The sequence below is a fragment of the Oncorhynchus keta genome, chromosome 26 (genome assembly GCF_023373465.1).
Source record: "Oncorhynchus keta strain PuntledgeMale-10-30-2019 chromosome 26, Oket_V2, whole genome shotgun sequence".
Taxonomy (NCBI): domain Eukaryota; kingdom Metazoa; phylum Chordata; class Actinopteri; order Salmoniformes; family Salmonidae; genus Oncorhynchus; species Oncorhynchus keta.
Genome location: NC_068446.1, coordinates 27,951,091 through 27,966,911, shown reverse-complemented (window position 1 = coordinate 27,966,911; position 15,821 = coordinate 27,951,091). Strand labels below are relative to the sequence as shown.

At 44.0% G+C, this 15,821-nt stretch overlaps 1 protein-coding gene across 1 annotated transcript; it reads right to left on the bottom strand.

Annotated features, from left to right (window-relative positions):
* LOC118359200 (Krueppel-like factor 9) lies at positions 1 to 6,542 on the bottom strand. The gene is made up of 2 exons (XM_035737559.2): positions 6,152 to 6,542; positions 1 to 1,954 (listed from the first exon to the last, which is right to left on the bottom strand). Exons 1-2 carry the CDS (start codon positions 6,492 to 6,494, stop codon positions 1,731 to 1,733), a joined length of 567 nt encoding a protein of 188 aa, XP_035593452.1. The 5' UTR covers positions 6,495 to 6,542; the 3' UTR covers positions 1 to 1,730.
* Between the last annotated feature and the right edge of the window lie 9,279 nt (positions 6,543 to 15,821).

Below are 15,821 nucleotides of genomic sequence, written 5' to 3'. Positions count from 1 at the left end.
TCATTTTGTATACATGTTTACTGTGTAGGGGATGCATTACATACATCTGATCTTAATATCAGATTTATTTTAACTTACTGAAGTAAAATCATTCATAATATTACATTACAGTATAACATACACTCATTCTCAAAACCATTATATAGGTTTACCAAATAGTTAAGTGATTATCAATTAAGAGCAGTCTGATTAAGTCAATTAAATGTATTTAAACAAATGCGAAGACAATCCTATCAAAAGTAATGTGAGCATTGCATTGTGAAAGGCAATTACTTCATATGAACATGTGTTTCTAGATGAAACACTGATTACGTTGTACTTAGTCAATGGAATAATGTGCTAAGACTTGTGAAACTGCCTTTTTGATTATCTGTTGAGTTTGGTACAAAGCGTTGTGAAAATTGCACCAAAGGGATAAAATAAATCATAAAAACACTTAGTGCCATTATTGATCTCAGAGCTCAGTTTAACACAAAGGTTTAACATATCTATAGTACAGTACCAGCAGTAAGTTAACCAAATATAAGAACTGTTCCATAAACAATTGCTATCCACAGTAATCTTACTATTATCTCCACTATACCAAAAGCTATAAAACGTACAAAACTTAAACATGACCTATTATCTCAGCATTAACGAAACCTAACCAGTGGGTATTGATCATCAATAATGCAAGATGAGTTATCTGAGACAGGCTGAGTGAAGTAGGCTACAGTAGCCTGATCCCATCTGTATGTGTGATTTAGCCAACTCTGCTGTGCCATGTGTGGTCCTTGTCAAGCCAAAACCTGAATGTAGGGTATCATGACAATAGTCCCAGGAGTTGTCTTAAGACAGATCTGGGACCAGGGTATGGGTACAGAACCTCTTCCTCTGCTTCCAGTGGAGATCCATTGGTCTGACTAGGGGTCTATCCATTAGTCGGATTCAATTGCAAAACATTTGGTCTGCTGCAAAATGTTTTACAACGGTTACCGTTTACTCTAGGAACCAAACAGAATGAAATAGGGAGGGGCCTACCTGAATTTGTCCAACAGAAACTCGTTTTAATTTCAAAACATTTTCTGTTTGGAGTAAACTTTTGCTAAATGTTTTGCAACATACCAAACATTTTTCTATTAAATACACCCCAGGCCCTACCTCTGCCCTTGATCATGACTCACAGTTCAATTACATTACACAATAGTCATTGGACAAAAGGCGTCTTCTGTACGAGGGAAAGAGCGCCAAAGCTTGGGCTTAACATTAACACACATCGCTTGCGGTACAGTTTTAGAAGCATAATGACCCTATTTCATATCAACAATAAATACTTTTCTAAAAACAAATGGTTCAATTGATATGCACCTTTTATAGGGTTAGGGTTCCACACAGCCTTATGTTAGTGCTTGTTTACAGAAAAGACAGAAGACCGAGTGGACTACCTTTGCCAATTAGCAATCTGTCTCCGAACACCTGTGTGTAACCGGAAGAAGGACACCACAAACGTGTTGTCACTGAAGAAAACCACTCTCTGCTGCAACTGTTAAAATCAGTTTAAAACAGTGAGTATTTGTGAAATTATTTTGATGTGAAATGAAAATCAAGGGATTTATGTTTCTAGAACCGTACGGCAATTGAGAATCAATTCACGTTTAGATTAAGTATTTGGCTGTTTTGGCTTCCAGAGCCAATTTGCCTTTAAACAGCATGTCATGTCCTTGGACTATAAGGAGTACTGTTAGGCTCCTTTAGTCCATTATTGGGTTACCCTTGTGGCTGATCATGGACGGTTCGAAGCCAGGGTGGCGACGGGCATGCTTCAGCAGGTGGTCGCTTCGCATGAAGCGCATGGCACACAGTGGGCACTGGAACTGTTTCTCGCCCGTGTGAGTCCGCAGGTGGCGGATTTGTTCATCAGAACGCGAGAACTTCTTGTCACAGTCGGGCCAGGAGCAGTTGTAGGGCTTCTCACCTGGGATGGGATGAAGAAAGTTAGTATTCACAACAAACATACTTGCTTCTCTGTATGCGATGCACACACATGGTAAGCATAGCCTCGATTGCTCGGTCATCCATTACATTGGACTGTAGGCTAATAGATGACGAATGGAGGCCAACATGCTGACTACACCAGGCGTGTGTCCACCATTGGGCGCATGTTGATTCTGTCCATCCACACCTGACGTGATCAGGACACGCAGGTTTAAATAGCGAACCAACTCTGAACCAACTATATTCATTTGGGGACAGGTCAAAATACATGAAGCATTCATGGACATTTTATCTAGCTTGTACAATTTCCTCTTTTTTGCTGGATCTTTATAGAATTTTGCCCAACTTTGAGTCAAACAAAATTGTGTTCTCTACTTTGACAATTAATCAACAGATAAAAGGGGAAGCCTAGTCAGTTTTTAGTAATCTCTCCTCTGGTTTTCTGTGGATTTTATAAGGCCATTGGCAACCAACTGGACTGGAGTGTGGATAAGGTTGCCAACGGTCCCATATTAGCCAGGAATCCATTATGTTGGGCTTAATTGGTTTGTCCCATACAGGACAGGACCTCCCTTGTCCCGTATACTCATCCAATCACAGTATAGTGTAAATACAGCAATTCCTACAAAGTAATTTGTTGTTGTTCGGTCAGTTTGGCATATCAAGGAAATATGGCTAAACCTGAAAAAAAGATTGGAGTTACTACAACAAACAATGGGAAGCAAAAAAATACGTGGGTTAAGTGGTGACTCGACGAAAGCTTTCTGTACTTTATACCTCCGGGAATTCTCAAATTGGCCAGGGAGGGGAATGACCTAACTCAGCATGCATCCACATAAATGTGTGCGTTTAGAAACATGTTTCCAGTGTGCATATAGAAACATGTTTCCAGTGTGCTTTTAGAAACATGTATGGAGTGTGCTTTTCAAAACATGTTTCCAGTGTGCTTTTCGAAACATGTTTCCAGTGTGCGTTTAGAAACATGTTTCCAGTGTGCTTTTCGAAACATGTTTCCAGTGTGAAACATGTTTCCAAACATGTTTCCAGTGTGAAACATGTTTCCAGTGTGAAACATGTTTCCAGTGTGAAACATGTTTCCAGTGTGCTTTTGAAAACATGTTTCCAGTGTGCTTTTCGAAACATGTTTCCAGTGTGCTTTTCGAAAACATGTTTCAAACAGTGTGCGTTTAGAAACATGTTTCCAGTGTGCGAAACATGTTAGAAACGCTTTTCGAAACATGTTTCCAGTGTGCATGTTTCCAGTGTGAAACATGTTTCCAGTGTGCGTTTAGAAACATGTTTCCAGTGTGCGTTTAGAAACATGTTTCCAGTGTGCGTTTAGAAACATGTTTCCAGTGTGCGTTTAGAAACATGTTTCCAGTGTGCGTTTAGAAACATGTTTCCAGTGTGCGTTTAGAAACATGTTTCCAGTGTGCTTTTCGAAACATGTTTCCAGTGTGCTTTTCGAAACATGTTTCCAGTGTGCTTTTCGAAACATGTTTCCAGTGTGCGTTTAGAAACATGTTTCCAGTGTGCGTTTAGAAACATGTTTCCAGTGTGCGTTTAGAAACATGTTTCCAGTGTGCGTTTAGAAACATGTTTCCAGTGTGCGTTTAGAAACATGTTTCCAGTGTGCGTTTAGAAACATGTGTCCAGTGTGCGTTTAGAAACATGTTTCCAGTGTGCGTATAGAAACATGTTTCCAGTGTGCGTATAGAAACATGTTTCCAGTGTGCGTTTAGAAACATGTTTCCAGTGTGCGTATAGAAACATGTTTCCAGTGTGCGTATAGAAACATGTTTCCAGTGTGCGTATAGAAACATGTTTCCAGTGTGCGTTTAGAAACATGTCTGGAAAAGCATGAACTGGAGATTACACATCCCAGTCTATGCTGCAGATTATGCCAATGTCAACTTTGGAAAAACACCACTCCGTTTACCAGTTATTGAGCAGTGCCAACAATCACATTCTGAAAGCTAATTGCCCAACTCACATAGCTCATAATGCCTGCAAGCACGCCTGCAATCAGCTGTCAGTGGATATTGAGACAATTGTTTTAAAGATCTACAGCCACTTCTCGTTATCTGCTTCCCGAAGAGAGGAACTGCGTGCATTTTTTGCCTTTGTTGAGACATTGAGTGGCGTGAAATTCTGCGACATGTTTGCACACGATGGCCCTCTTCATCCAGCTGTCGATCGTCTCCTGCAAAGCTGGTCAGCTCTTACTTCATACTTCGTGTCCCTTGGGGAGACCTGTCCTGTGACACTGAAGAGTACTTTTAAGTACGAAGAAGAAAACGGAAGCTGCTGAGATTTATCTGTGCATTTTCCACAACGTGGGGTGTGTTTTTGACCAACTGGTAAAAAACCTGGAGGAAACAACACTCTGCATCAGATGTTTACGAGGAAGTCCAAAATTAAGATGCTTCAGTGGAAACAGGACAGCTTTTTTAGATACCAGAACAAGCAGCTGATGAACAAACGATTGTCAGCACAAAGGTCCAAGCAGCACAAAGGTCCAAGCAGCACAAAGGTCCAAGCAGCACAAAGGTCCAAGCAGCACAAAGGTCCAAGCAGCACAAAGGTCCAAGCAGCACAAAGGTCCAAGCAGTAACAGGACGTTGAAGTTCTATGACGGTGTCATTACATACACTGACGAGTGGTATGACTTCTCACCGGGAAATGTAATGGTGAAACTGAAACCAATTGTCCTCTATGAGGAGCTCTCCTTCACTGACCTGGAGCAGGTGGTGGTGGCCCTCCAAATGACAGACAGTCAGTATGGACCAACTCTGAGGAGCTCTCCTCCACTGACCTGGAGCAGGTGGTGGTGGCCCTCCAAATGACAGACAGTCAGTATGGACCAACTCTGAGGAGCTCTCCTCCACTGACCTGGAGCAGGTGGTGGTGGCCCTCCAAATGACAGACAGTCAGTATGGACCAACTCTATGAGGAGCTCTCCTTCACTGACCTGGAGCAGGTGGTGGTGGCCCTCCAAATGACAGACAGTCAGTATGGACCAACTCTGAGGAGCTCTCCTTCACTGACCTGGAGCAGGTGGTGGTGGCCCTCCAAATGACAGACAGTCAGTATGGACCAACTCTATGAGGAGCTCTTCTCCACTGACCTGGAGCACGTGGTGGTGGCCCTCCAAATGACAGACAGTCAGTATGGACCAACTCTATGAGGAGCTCTCCTTCACTGACCTGGAGCAGGTGGTGGTGGCCCTCCAAATGACAGACAGTCAGTATGGACCAACTCTATGAAGAGTGTTGTGCCGGGAAGAAATACAGACAGGATACTACAAAATACACCAGTGAGAAGTAGGTGGCAGTTTTCCAAAACCTAGGAAAAACCAACATGTTCAGGATTGTCTCATTTGTCCTCAGTGTGCCAGGCTCAGATGTCTTTGTAGAGAGGATTTACTCTCTGATGACCATTAAATGATCAGACTCAAGAAACAGATGCAGCGCAGAGCTGATCAAAAATTAACTTCAAATATCTGTGAACTGTGACTAGTCATGTAAGGGTTCTCTCTGGCTATACAACATGACAAAGGACTGCTTGAATCAGTCAAGAGCAGCAAAAAAATATCAAAGGAAAGACCTGTGTGACTCATGCCCCTCCTTTCCCTCTTTTGCATTTGAATAAAAAATAAGAAATTGCTGTAAAAAGGTCCAAATTGTGATTTCTTTGATCATTTAGTCACACGTTTGCATAATGATACAGTTTGAGTAAAGTTATAGACTAAATGGAATATAAAAATTATTTTACTTTCCAATTGAGTATACACTGTATATTCATTCACACGACACCATATCCACACCGCCGTGGCACCGTGCACTGGCACGACACCTTTTGTCCCTTACTTGGTAGTGAGAAAGTCGGCAACCCTTAGTGTGGACCTTCATCTTCCAATCACCCGCATGAGTATATGTTTCTAAAAAAAACTATGAGATGGGAGAGACAGGACTTGCAGCACATCAAGCGTTTAAAATAGTTCTAATAGTTCTACTTTAGCGCTCGGCTACACAGACGATCCTTGACTCGTGCGAGCAGTTAGGATGAAATGATTGAATAAACATGTATGTGTACATTTATTTAGCAAAGCTCGCGCACGTATCCAGGCCGGTGTGGTCAGCATGAAAACGTACTGCTAAACTTCGCACATACATACCTGTATGTGTCCTTATATGCGACTTCAGGTGAGACAATTTTCCGTAGGCCCTGACACAGCCATCAAACGTACAAATATGTCGTTTCTTTTTAACAATTGGAGAGTGCGATAATCCGTGTCGCTCACCACCTGGTATGAGCGATATGCGCGCGAGTATGGATACAGGCGTCGGTGCTGAATTTGGGGTTGGATTGGTGGAATCCGACATCGTGTTGTAGCCGCCTTCCCCGCATGAGATGTTGACGTCTGTATCAGTTCCTCCAAATGAAGAATTACTATAATCCTGCAAAGCCAACATAGGCTGAAATCTTCCATGCTCATCAATAACCCCGGCAACGGCCATGATGTTGAATCTTCTATTTCTTCTTCTATGGGATTATGTTGGTCCCTGAAACATACGTTAGATGTGCATGCCGGCACCTACTGGATGGGGTGAACACTGCAATTTTATCATAAATAATCTGGGAAGGGGGAAAGCATACTCCTAATTTTCCACAAAAAAAACAAAAATGTACTCTTTCAGTCGGATTCAAATGTATACTCAGATCTTTACATAGCCTCAGGAGCATGAAAGAGGGACACAATCATGTAATATTTCCTGTAATGTTTTAAATCCTGGGGATCCAAAAATCCTTTCACTGTCTTCACAATGAATGTCTAGTTTTTTAAATGGCACAGGACAAACTAATACAAAATCTATCACTTGTGCAATAAACCAACAATGTCATCCTTCCTCAACGTCTCACACATTGCACCAAATGTGGGTGTAGCAGGGTCTGACTGGGAAGAAAAATCGACCCTGGCATTTCTAACACACCAGCCCATTCTTTTCCTTGAGGCCTCCATTATAAGCCAGATAATGATCAGTTTGAGCAAAAAAACTCAAGTTAGACCGGCCCGCTGGGCTACAAATGGACCAGACCAACTGGCATTTCGGGCTGCTTTTTATTAAATGCAAGTCATCATATTTTTCAACAAAACACTGAATTAATGCATAATAATTATTCAATGTGTATTTTCTCCTTTGCCAAGATAATCCATCCACCACATTTCAAGAAACTGATTAAACAGCAGGATCATTACACAGCACCTTGTGCTAGGGACAATAAAAGGACATTCTAAAATGTGCAGTTTTGTCACACAACACAATGCCACCGATATCTCAAGTTTTGCGGGAACATGCAATTGGAATGCCGACTGCATGAATGTCCACCAGAGAATTGACTGTTCATTTGTCTATAATAAGCCACCTCCAATATCGTTTTAGAGAATTTGGCGGTACGTCCAACCGGCCTCACAACCGCAGACCAAGTGTAACCACGCCAGCCAGGACCTCCACATCTGGCTTCTTCACCTGCGGGATTGTCTGAGGAGGGCTGGGGGGATGCTGAGGAGTATTTCTGTCTGTAATAAAGCCCTTTTGTGGGGGAAAAACTCCCCCTGTCCAGTCATGTGAAATCCATAGATCAGGGCTTCTTTCAATTGATTGATTTCCTTATATGAACTGTAACTCAGTCAAATCTTTAACATTGTTGTATGTTGCATTTATATTTTTGTTCAGTGTATATACAACATTTATTCAGGGATTTTCTTGTCTAACATACTTTATTTTAAGGGTCCATAATAAACAATTTATAAGGCATTTATAAATTGTGTGTTCACCATTTAGTAATCATTACCCCCACATTAACAAATAATGTACTACTCATTAGTAAACTATTTTTGCATTCCTAAAGTGAGTGCTATTTACATGTTATTAATATGTTTATAAATGTTTTTTTTTGTGACCAGTGAAATTTTGCACAAAAAGATGGACATGCCGTTGGTAGACATTCCTTCAGTAACTGGTAAAGAATAAGCACACAAACCAGGTTGCTTAAGGAAATATATATATAGATGTGTGAATAACCAGCTTAATAACATTTACAAATGTAGGAGTAATGATTAATAAATAATGAGCAAACGGTTTGTAAATGCCTTATAAATAAATGCCTGTTTATTACGGATCCTTAAATAAAGTGTTACTGTTGGAGATAGCTGGGTCCAGCACAGACAGTGTGGCCGCCTGGTCTTCTAGTCCGAGTGATGCTAGGCTTAGCACCACAGACAGTGTGGCCACGTGGTCTTCTGGTCCCAGTGATGCTAGGCTTAGCACCACAGACAGTGTGGCCCCCTGGTCTTCTAGTCCCAGTGATGCTAGGCTTAGCACCACAGACAATGTGGCCACGTGGTCTTCTGGTCCCAGTGATGCTAGGCTTAGCACCACAGACAGTGTGGCCCCCTGGTCTTCTAGTCCCAGTGATGCTAGGCTTAGCACCACAGACAGTGTGGCCACGTGGTCTTCTGGTCCCAGTGATGCTAGGCTTAGCACCACAGACAGTGTGGCCCCCTGGTCTTCTGGTCCCAGTGATGCTAGGCTTAGCACCACAGACAGTATGGCCCCCTGGTCTTCTGGTCCCAGTGATGCTAGGCTTAGCACCACAGACAATGTGGCCCCCTGGTCTTCTGGTCCCAGTGATGCTAGGCTTAGCACCACAGACAGTATGGCCCCCTGGTCTTCTGGTCCCAGTGATGCTAGGCTTAGCACCACAGACAGTGTGGCCCCCTGGTCTTCTGGTCCCAGTGATGCTAGGCTTAGCACCACAGACAGTATGGCCCCCTGGTCTTCTGGTCCCAGTGATGCTAGGCTTAGCACCACAGACAGTATGGCCCCCTGGTCTTCTGGTCCCAGTGATGCTAGGCTTAGCACCACAGACAGTGTGGCCCCCTGGTCTTCTGGTCCCAGTGATGCTAGGCTTAGCACCACAGACAGTATGGCCCCCTGGTCTTCTGGTCCCAGTGATGCTAGGCTTAGCACCACAGACAGTATGGCCCCCTGGTCTTCTGGTCCCAGTGATGCTAGGTTTAGCACCACAGACAGCTCAGCTGCTGCTGCTTCAGTAGTCAAGTGCAGTGGAGGTCGGGAGAACAGAGCGAGAGTTTTAATATTTGACAGTTTTAATATTTTGGCTCTATATGTGTAATAGTAATTAACCCTTCGGGTGGAGGGGGGGCGTGTCATGGTTTTCTTGTACCAGTGCCGTGGGAAAGGATACTAGCCTTAGCAGAGACAGCTCAGTTGTGAGTGAAGGTAGGAAGAAAACATAGAGACGCGGATATACTGCCAGTTCCTTAATATGTTGGCTTTATATGTAATAGCAATTTACACTTAGGAGTGACAGACTGAGTGACATCAGATAAGATACAGAGTTAGACTGCACAACAAGGAGGTAACAGAGGCACCGTTATAGTGGTGAGTTGTATCTGTGTTTTTACATGAGCTGGTTAAAAAAGGTGGAGGGCTATGTTTTTCACTGGTACAGTGTGCTGTCTATGTTATGTGTCACGTGCATGGTGAGGTGGGCTGGTGTGGATAAAATGCCAGAGGACATTTTTTGTCCCAGTCCGCCCCTGATTGCTGTTGCTCTTAGATGGCAACTCAGAGCAAATGTGAGTGTGCCATTTGAATCTCAACAAGAAAGGTGGTTGTATTTGATAATGTTTATGGAAAAAGTATGGATTTCAGCAAACAAAGAAATGCACTCAACTAGAGGACAAACGTAGATACAAGGTAAGCGTTGCATCATTATAATTGTCTGAGCTGAATTCATCAAAGCCTGGTCTCTGCTAGAGAGGAAGGGGCTAAGTGGGAGGGATAACGGTCAAAAATCTGTCTTCTCCAGCAGGTGGCATTGAGAGCTCACCAAACGAGGGGGTTTTGTATGGAGGTCAATGAGAGCTCACCAAGCGAGGAGTTTTTGTATAGAGGTCAATGAGAGCTCACCAAGCGAGGAGTTTTTGTATGGAGGTCAAGGAGAGCTCACCAAGCAAGGAATTTTTGTATAGAGGTCAATGAGAGCTCACCAAGTGAGGAGTTTTTGTATAGAGGTCAATGAGAGCTCACCAAGCGAAGAGTTTTTGTATGGAGGTCAATGAGAGCTCACCAAGCGAGGAGTTTTTGTATAGAGGTCAATGAGAGCTCACCAAGCGAGGAGTTTTTGTATGGAGGTCAAGGAGAGCTCACCAAGCAAGGAATTTTTGTATAGAGGTCAATGAGAGCTCACCAAGTGAGGAGTTTTTGTATAGAGATCAATGAGAGCTCACCAAGCGAGGAGTTTTTGTATGGAGGTCAAGGAGAGCTCACCAAGCAAGGAATTTTTGTATAGAGGTCAATGAGAGCTCACCAAGTGAGGAGTTTTTGTATAGAGATCAATGAGAGCTCACCAAGCGAGGAGTTTTTGTATAGAGGTCAATGAGAGAGTGTCGAATTTGGTCAACAAAAAAATGTTATGGCTTATTTTCTACATGAGGTTTATTTGATTGAATAGAAGTTCCGTAATACTTACTTTGGTTGTTAAGAGTGTACTGAAATAAGTAGTACACTTGGCATCCCGGCAAACTTTGAGAAAGTTTTCTCAAGATGGCTATGCATATTTATGGCATGAGGCTAGTAGCATAACATCTCCATTGAATACAGGTGGTTGATGTCAACACCGCTCATCGAATATTCAAAAAGTATAAAAATAACGAGATGTATCCACCAATCTAAAGAGAGAGGAAAAGGTAGTGGACAACAAATCTAATTATTAGGGCATCATTATATTCACATCTCTCTGCTCATCAGAAACTCCCTTCACCATGGAGTGGAGTTTTAGTCAGCGACGTAAATACCAGACTGATTCACGCTTCGTGATCAAGCTTGCGGGATCAGGTGGCTTTGTAAAACTAGACGCCAGGAGCGGTAAAAACGAGTTTGTTTCCATAGCATAGATATCTATCTAGCTAGAAGATTTACATCATCATTCGCTATGATCAGCTGATAGCCACACTTCCCCTGATTTTAATCATCTCTTGTTAGTAGGCCAAGAAGTCACTAGCTTTCTTACAATGTGTGATCAGTGATTGTGTTGTTAAAGAAAATAAATATCCCCTCAAAGCTCTGTGCACGGCTCTGTAGGCCTGCAAATGCCTATTTGGGTGAGTATCTTCATGTGTTTTGCCTGACAGTACTTTATAACCACAGCTTGAGAGTGAACCAAAGTATTTTAATAAACAGAATGCAACCTTGTACTATACGGTCGTTGAATGCACAGAGAACTCAGGGTAAGTGACCCAAGCCGTTGTTGATTTCGAGCTAGATTTGATCAGATCCGAGTTAGCCGCTACCACATAAAGGTTGTTTTTGTTTTGTCATAGGTGGAACTGCATTAGAGCTGTCAAATCCACAAGGGGCCCTAGCATTAGGGGAGAGGTAAGTTGACACATTTTGTACCACTTCCTTTTAAAACTCATTTTAAACATATTTTAGCACAAGCTTAACACCTAACAAACACTTTGTACGTTTTTTTAAATACTTTTAACATAGACCAGACCCTGTTATTACCTCATATCCCAGTGCTTCAATTAGCTTAACTTACCCCATTGCCATTGGCTCAACTTACCCCAAGGCAATCATGTTAGAACACACAGCTACAATAATGCACTTTCATGCTAGGTTTAGGACCTCATATTGTAGGTTATAGAGACCAAACGATTAATAAAACAATCTTAAAATAATATACTTTGGTTTAGATACAAGCATCATAAAACCTCTAACAAAATACATTCATTTGACTTGGTGGAAATCCATTTTTGGGACTTTATTCATGTGGTTTCTTACTTCACAGACTTCACAGGAAATGGTGACCTCTTCCTAAATATTTGGTCAAATGATACATTGTGTGTATGGTTTCCTAGAAACAAGGGGGGCTCAAATTACCCCTTTGGCTCAATTTACCCCATTCTCCCCTATACCTGAAGCGAATATGGCTGTGAGAAAAATCCCATGCAGCCTTGTTTACAAAATTTCACACGGGAATGTGAGATGTAATCTATACCTTGATTAGGCTCTTAGAAATCCTCATTATGGAGTTGAATGATTTTTTTATTTGAGCATCATTATTTCTATACAGCCAACACTCTCTCTCTTGTTCTGAACTTCTAATGTGAGAGGGGCAGGTGTGGCTTCGTGACAATGATCAGAAGAGCAGCTGCACACTGATTTGACAGCTCCAACGCAATTATACCTCCATCACTGCCAAAACATCAGCTATGTGGGTGTCGGCTTTCGCCGGTTAATGCTTGAGCTGATGGAATTTAGGCCTTAGTCAGACTTTCAGTACCGTCAGTATCCCCTGGCTGGTTATCCTTCTCATTCAGGCAATAACTCTAATCAATGATAACTTGCAGTATTACTCATGACAGGTGGTTAAATTGAGCCCGAGCTACCTGGAGCCAGGCCCCTGCACCTTGGTAGGAAAAGGGTACAATAAACCAGCGCTAAGGCCAGTGTTGGGGTTGAGCCAGGGTGTGGACATGAAGCTAGGTTAAGTGTTCGGGTTATGGCCAGTGTTGGGGTTGAGCCAGGGTGTGGACATGAAGCTAGGTTAAGTGTTTGGGTTATGGCCAGTGTTGGGGTTGAGCCAGGGTGTGGACATGAAGCTAGGTTAAGTGTTTGGGTTATGGCCAGTGTTGGGGTTGAGCCAGGGTGTGGACATGAAGCTAGGTTAAGTGTTGGGTTATGGCCAGTGTTGGGGTTGAGCCAGGGTGTGGACATGAAGCTAGGTTAAGTGTTTGGGTTATGGCCAGTGTTGGGGTTGAGCCAGGGTGTGGACATGAAGCTAGGAGTGTTGGGCTATGGCCAGTGTTGGGGTTGAGCCAGGGGTGGACATGAAGCTAGGTGTTTGGGTTATGGCCAGTGTTGGGGTTGAGCCAGGGTGTGGACATGAAGCTAGGTTAAGTGTTCGGGTTATGGCCAGTGTTGGGGTTGAGCCAGGGTGTGGACATGAAGCTAGGTTAAGTGTTCGGGCTATGGCCAGTGTTGGGGTTGAGCCAGGGTGTGGACATGAAGCTAGGTTAGTGTTTGGGTTATGGCCAGTGTTGGGGTTGAGCCAGGGTGTGGACATGAAGCTAGGTTAAGTGTTGGGTTATGGCCAGTGTTGGGGTTGAGCCAGGGTGTGGACCAGTGTTGGGGGTTGAGCCAGGGTGTGGACATGAAGCTAGGTTAAGTGTTCGGGTTATGGCCAGTGTTGGGGTTGAGCCAGGGTGTGGACATGAAGCTAGGTTAAGTGTTTGGGTTATGGCCAGTGTTGGGGTTGAGCCAGGGTGTGGACATGAAGCAGTGTTTGTTATGGCCAGTGTTGGGGTTGAGCCAGGGTGTGGACATGAAGCTAGGTTAAGTGTTTGGGTTATGGCCAGTGTTGGGGTTGAGCCAGGGTGTGGACATGAAGCAGACATTGTTATGGCTAGGGTTTAGGGAGCCAGGGTGTGGACATGAAGCTAGGTTTAGGGTTTAGGTGGACATTAGGGTTTAGTTTTGAGCCAGGGTTGGACATGAAGCTAGGTTAGTGTTCGGGCTATGGCCAGTGTTGGGGTTGAGCCAGGGTGTGGACATGAAGCTAGGTTAAGTGTTTGGGTTATGGCCAGTGTTGGGGTTGAGCCAGGGTGTGGACATGAAGCTAGGTTAAGTGTTTGGGTTATGGCCAGTGTTGGGGTTGAGCCAGGGTGTGGACATGAAGCTAGGTTAAGTGTTCGGGTTATGGCCAGTGTTGGGGTTGAGCCAGGGTGTGGACATGAAGCTAGGTTAAGTGCGGGTTATGGCCAGTGTTGGGGTTGAGCCAGGGTGTGGACATGAAGCTAGGTTAGGTTAAGTGTTTGGTGTTATGGCCAGTGTTGGGGTTGAGCCAGGGTGTGGACATGAAGCTAGGTTAAGTGTTTGGGTTATGGCCAGTGTTGGGGTTGAGCCAGGGTGTGGACATGAAGCTAGGTTAAGTGTTCGGGTTATGGCCAGTGTTGGGGTTGAGCCAGGGTGTGGACATGAAGCTAGGGTTAGAGTTATGGCTAGGGTTTAGGGTTTAGCCAGGGTGTGGACATGAAGCTAGGGTTAGAGTTATGGCTAGGGTTTAGGGTTTAGCCAGGGTGTGGACATGAAGCTAGGGTTAGAGTTATGGCTAGGGTTTAGGGTTTAGCCAGGGTGTGGACATGAAGCTAGGGTTAGAGTTATGGCTAGGGTTTAGGGTTTAGCCAGGGTGTGGACATAGGAAATGAAGAAAGTGTGGAGAGACATGGCAGATGACAGTGAGCATGGCTCAACCCTAATCCTAACCCTCCCCCCAATAGGGCTCCTCCACCTCTGAGTTCCCAATTCAACCACTGTTCATGACTAGAAGGCCTCTCTTTTTGCATGACCTCTCTTTCTGCTTCTGCTGAATGAGACAGACACTGTCAACACAGACAGAATAACAACATGTTCACAGTTATTTTTGCAGTTAGTTCGACCATTAAGGCAAACAAACAGCGCACTGGGCCCTCATAATAGCTAGCTGCTGTTTGTGAATGGTCAGACTGGGCAGTAATGCTGTCCTGTACTGTAGGCTACTGTGGCCTCGTCCTCCTCCTCCCGTCCAGCAACATAGGTCTTCAGGGCTCAGAAGCTAATCTCCACATCCGCCCTGCCTGTCTCTTTATGAAAATCATGTGTCTTGTATAATCCTCTGTTCTGGACATTTTCTCGTCTTCTCTCTCTCTCGCTCTGTTTCCGCTGCAGGCCTGAGCCTTCTTGACTGATAGCTCTTCAGACAGGAACAGTAAAACCCAGAGAGGAATTTCCTATACGTTCCTATAATCAGAGCATGGTGCACACCCTGGGATGATGTACTGTACTGAATAGTGAGCTGAATGCCTCAGTAACTTTTCTACCTGTTCATACATACAGTACCTGACTTGGCTATGACAAGGATTTCTTTCTGACCAGGTGACACTAAATGTGACATACAGTACATGAACTGTGTTATAGACTGAAATGTTAACATTGACCGGAGATGTGTCTGTGCTACACAGAGGGAGGTTGAGGTCGTGGGAAAAGTGTAGAAGTTTAGATTAGTGATACAATTAAAATAACAGCAATAAACAGGCTAGTCTATATAGTCTATTCAAACACTGTAGCCATAACTGAGGTGCTTGTGGCCTACTCACAAACACACTGCAGAGTGACAAAAAAACACACACATTTGGTCAAGACGTTTTATTAGCTGAGAACTTTATCCCACCACCTCTCCAGTTAGATGAAAGGCCAGGCTCAGCAAAGTGTAATGCCAGACGAGTGTAGTCTGATCCATGTGTAACAGGGCCAGCCTGCTAACTACTACTGTAAGGCCATAGAGGAACACTGTCCTCCATCGTCCTCCATGTCCTGTCCTGCATCTTGGAAAGAATCTGATGGCAAATGATTATGACTCTCTTTCTCTCTCTCTCTGTGTGTGTGTGTGTGTGTGTGTGTGTGTGTGTGTGTGTGTGTGTGTGCGCGCGTGCGTGCGTGCGTGCGTGCGTGCGTGTGTGTGCTTTGCACCACATACACATTCTGCAGACATACACATGCATGTGGTGTGTCTGTGAGTGACATCATTGGAATTGACAGTACTCCTGGGTACAGTATGTCAGTCTCCAGCCTGCATGCACACAAGCACACACACACACACACACACACACACACACACACACACACACACACACACACACACACACACACACACACACACACACACACACACACACACACACACACACACACACACACACACAACACGTTTTCAGA

What these genes read in the sequence shown, in the direction of transcription:
- LOC118359200 (XM_035737559.2), bottom strand. Translation starts at nt 6,494, where the DNA reads ATGGCCGTTGCCGGGGTTATTGATGAGCATGGAAGATTTCAGCCTATG. An exon ending in GCATATAAGGACACATACAG is followed by an intron (nt 1,955 to 6,151) that starts GTATGTATGTGC and finishes ATCCCATCCCAG; the next exon opens with GTGAGAAGCCCTACAACTGC.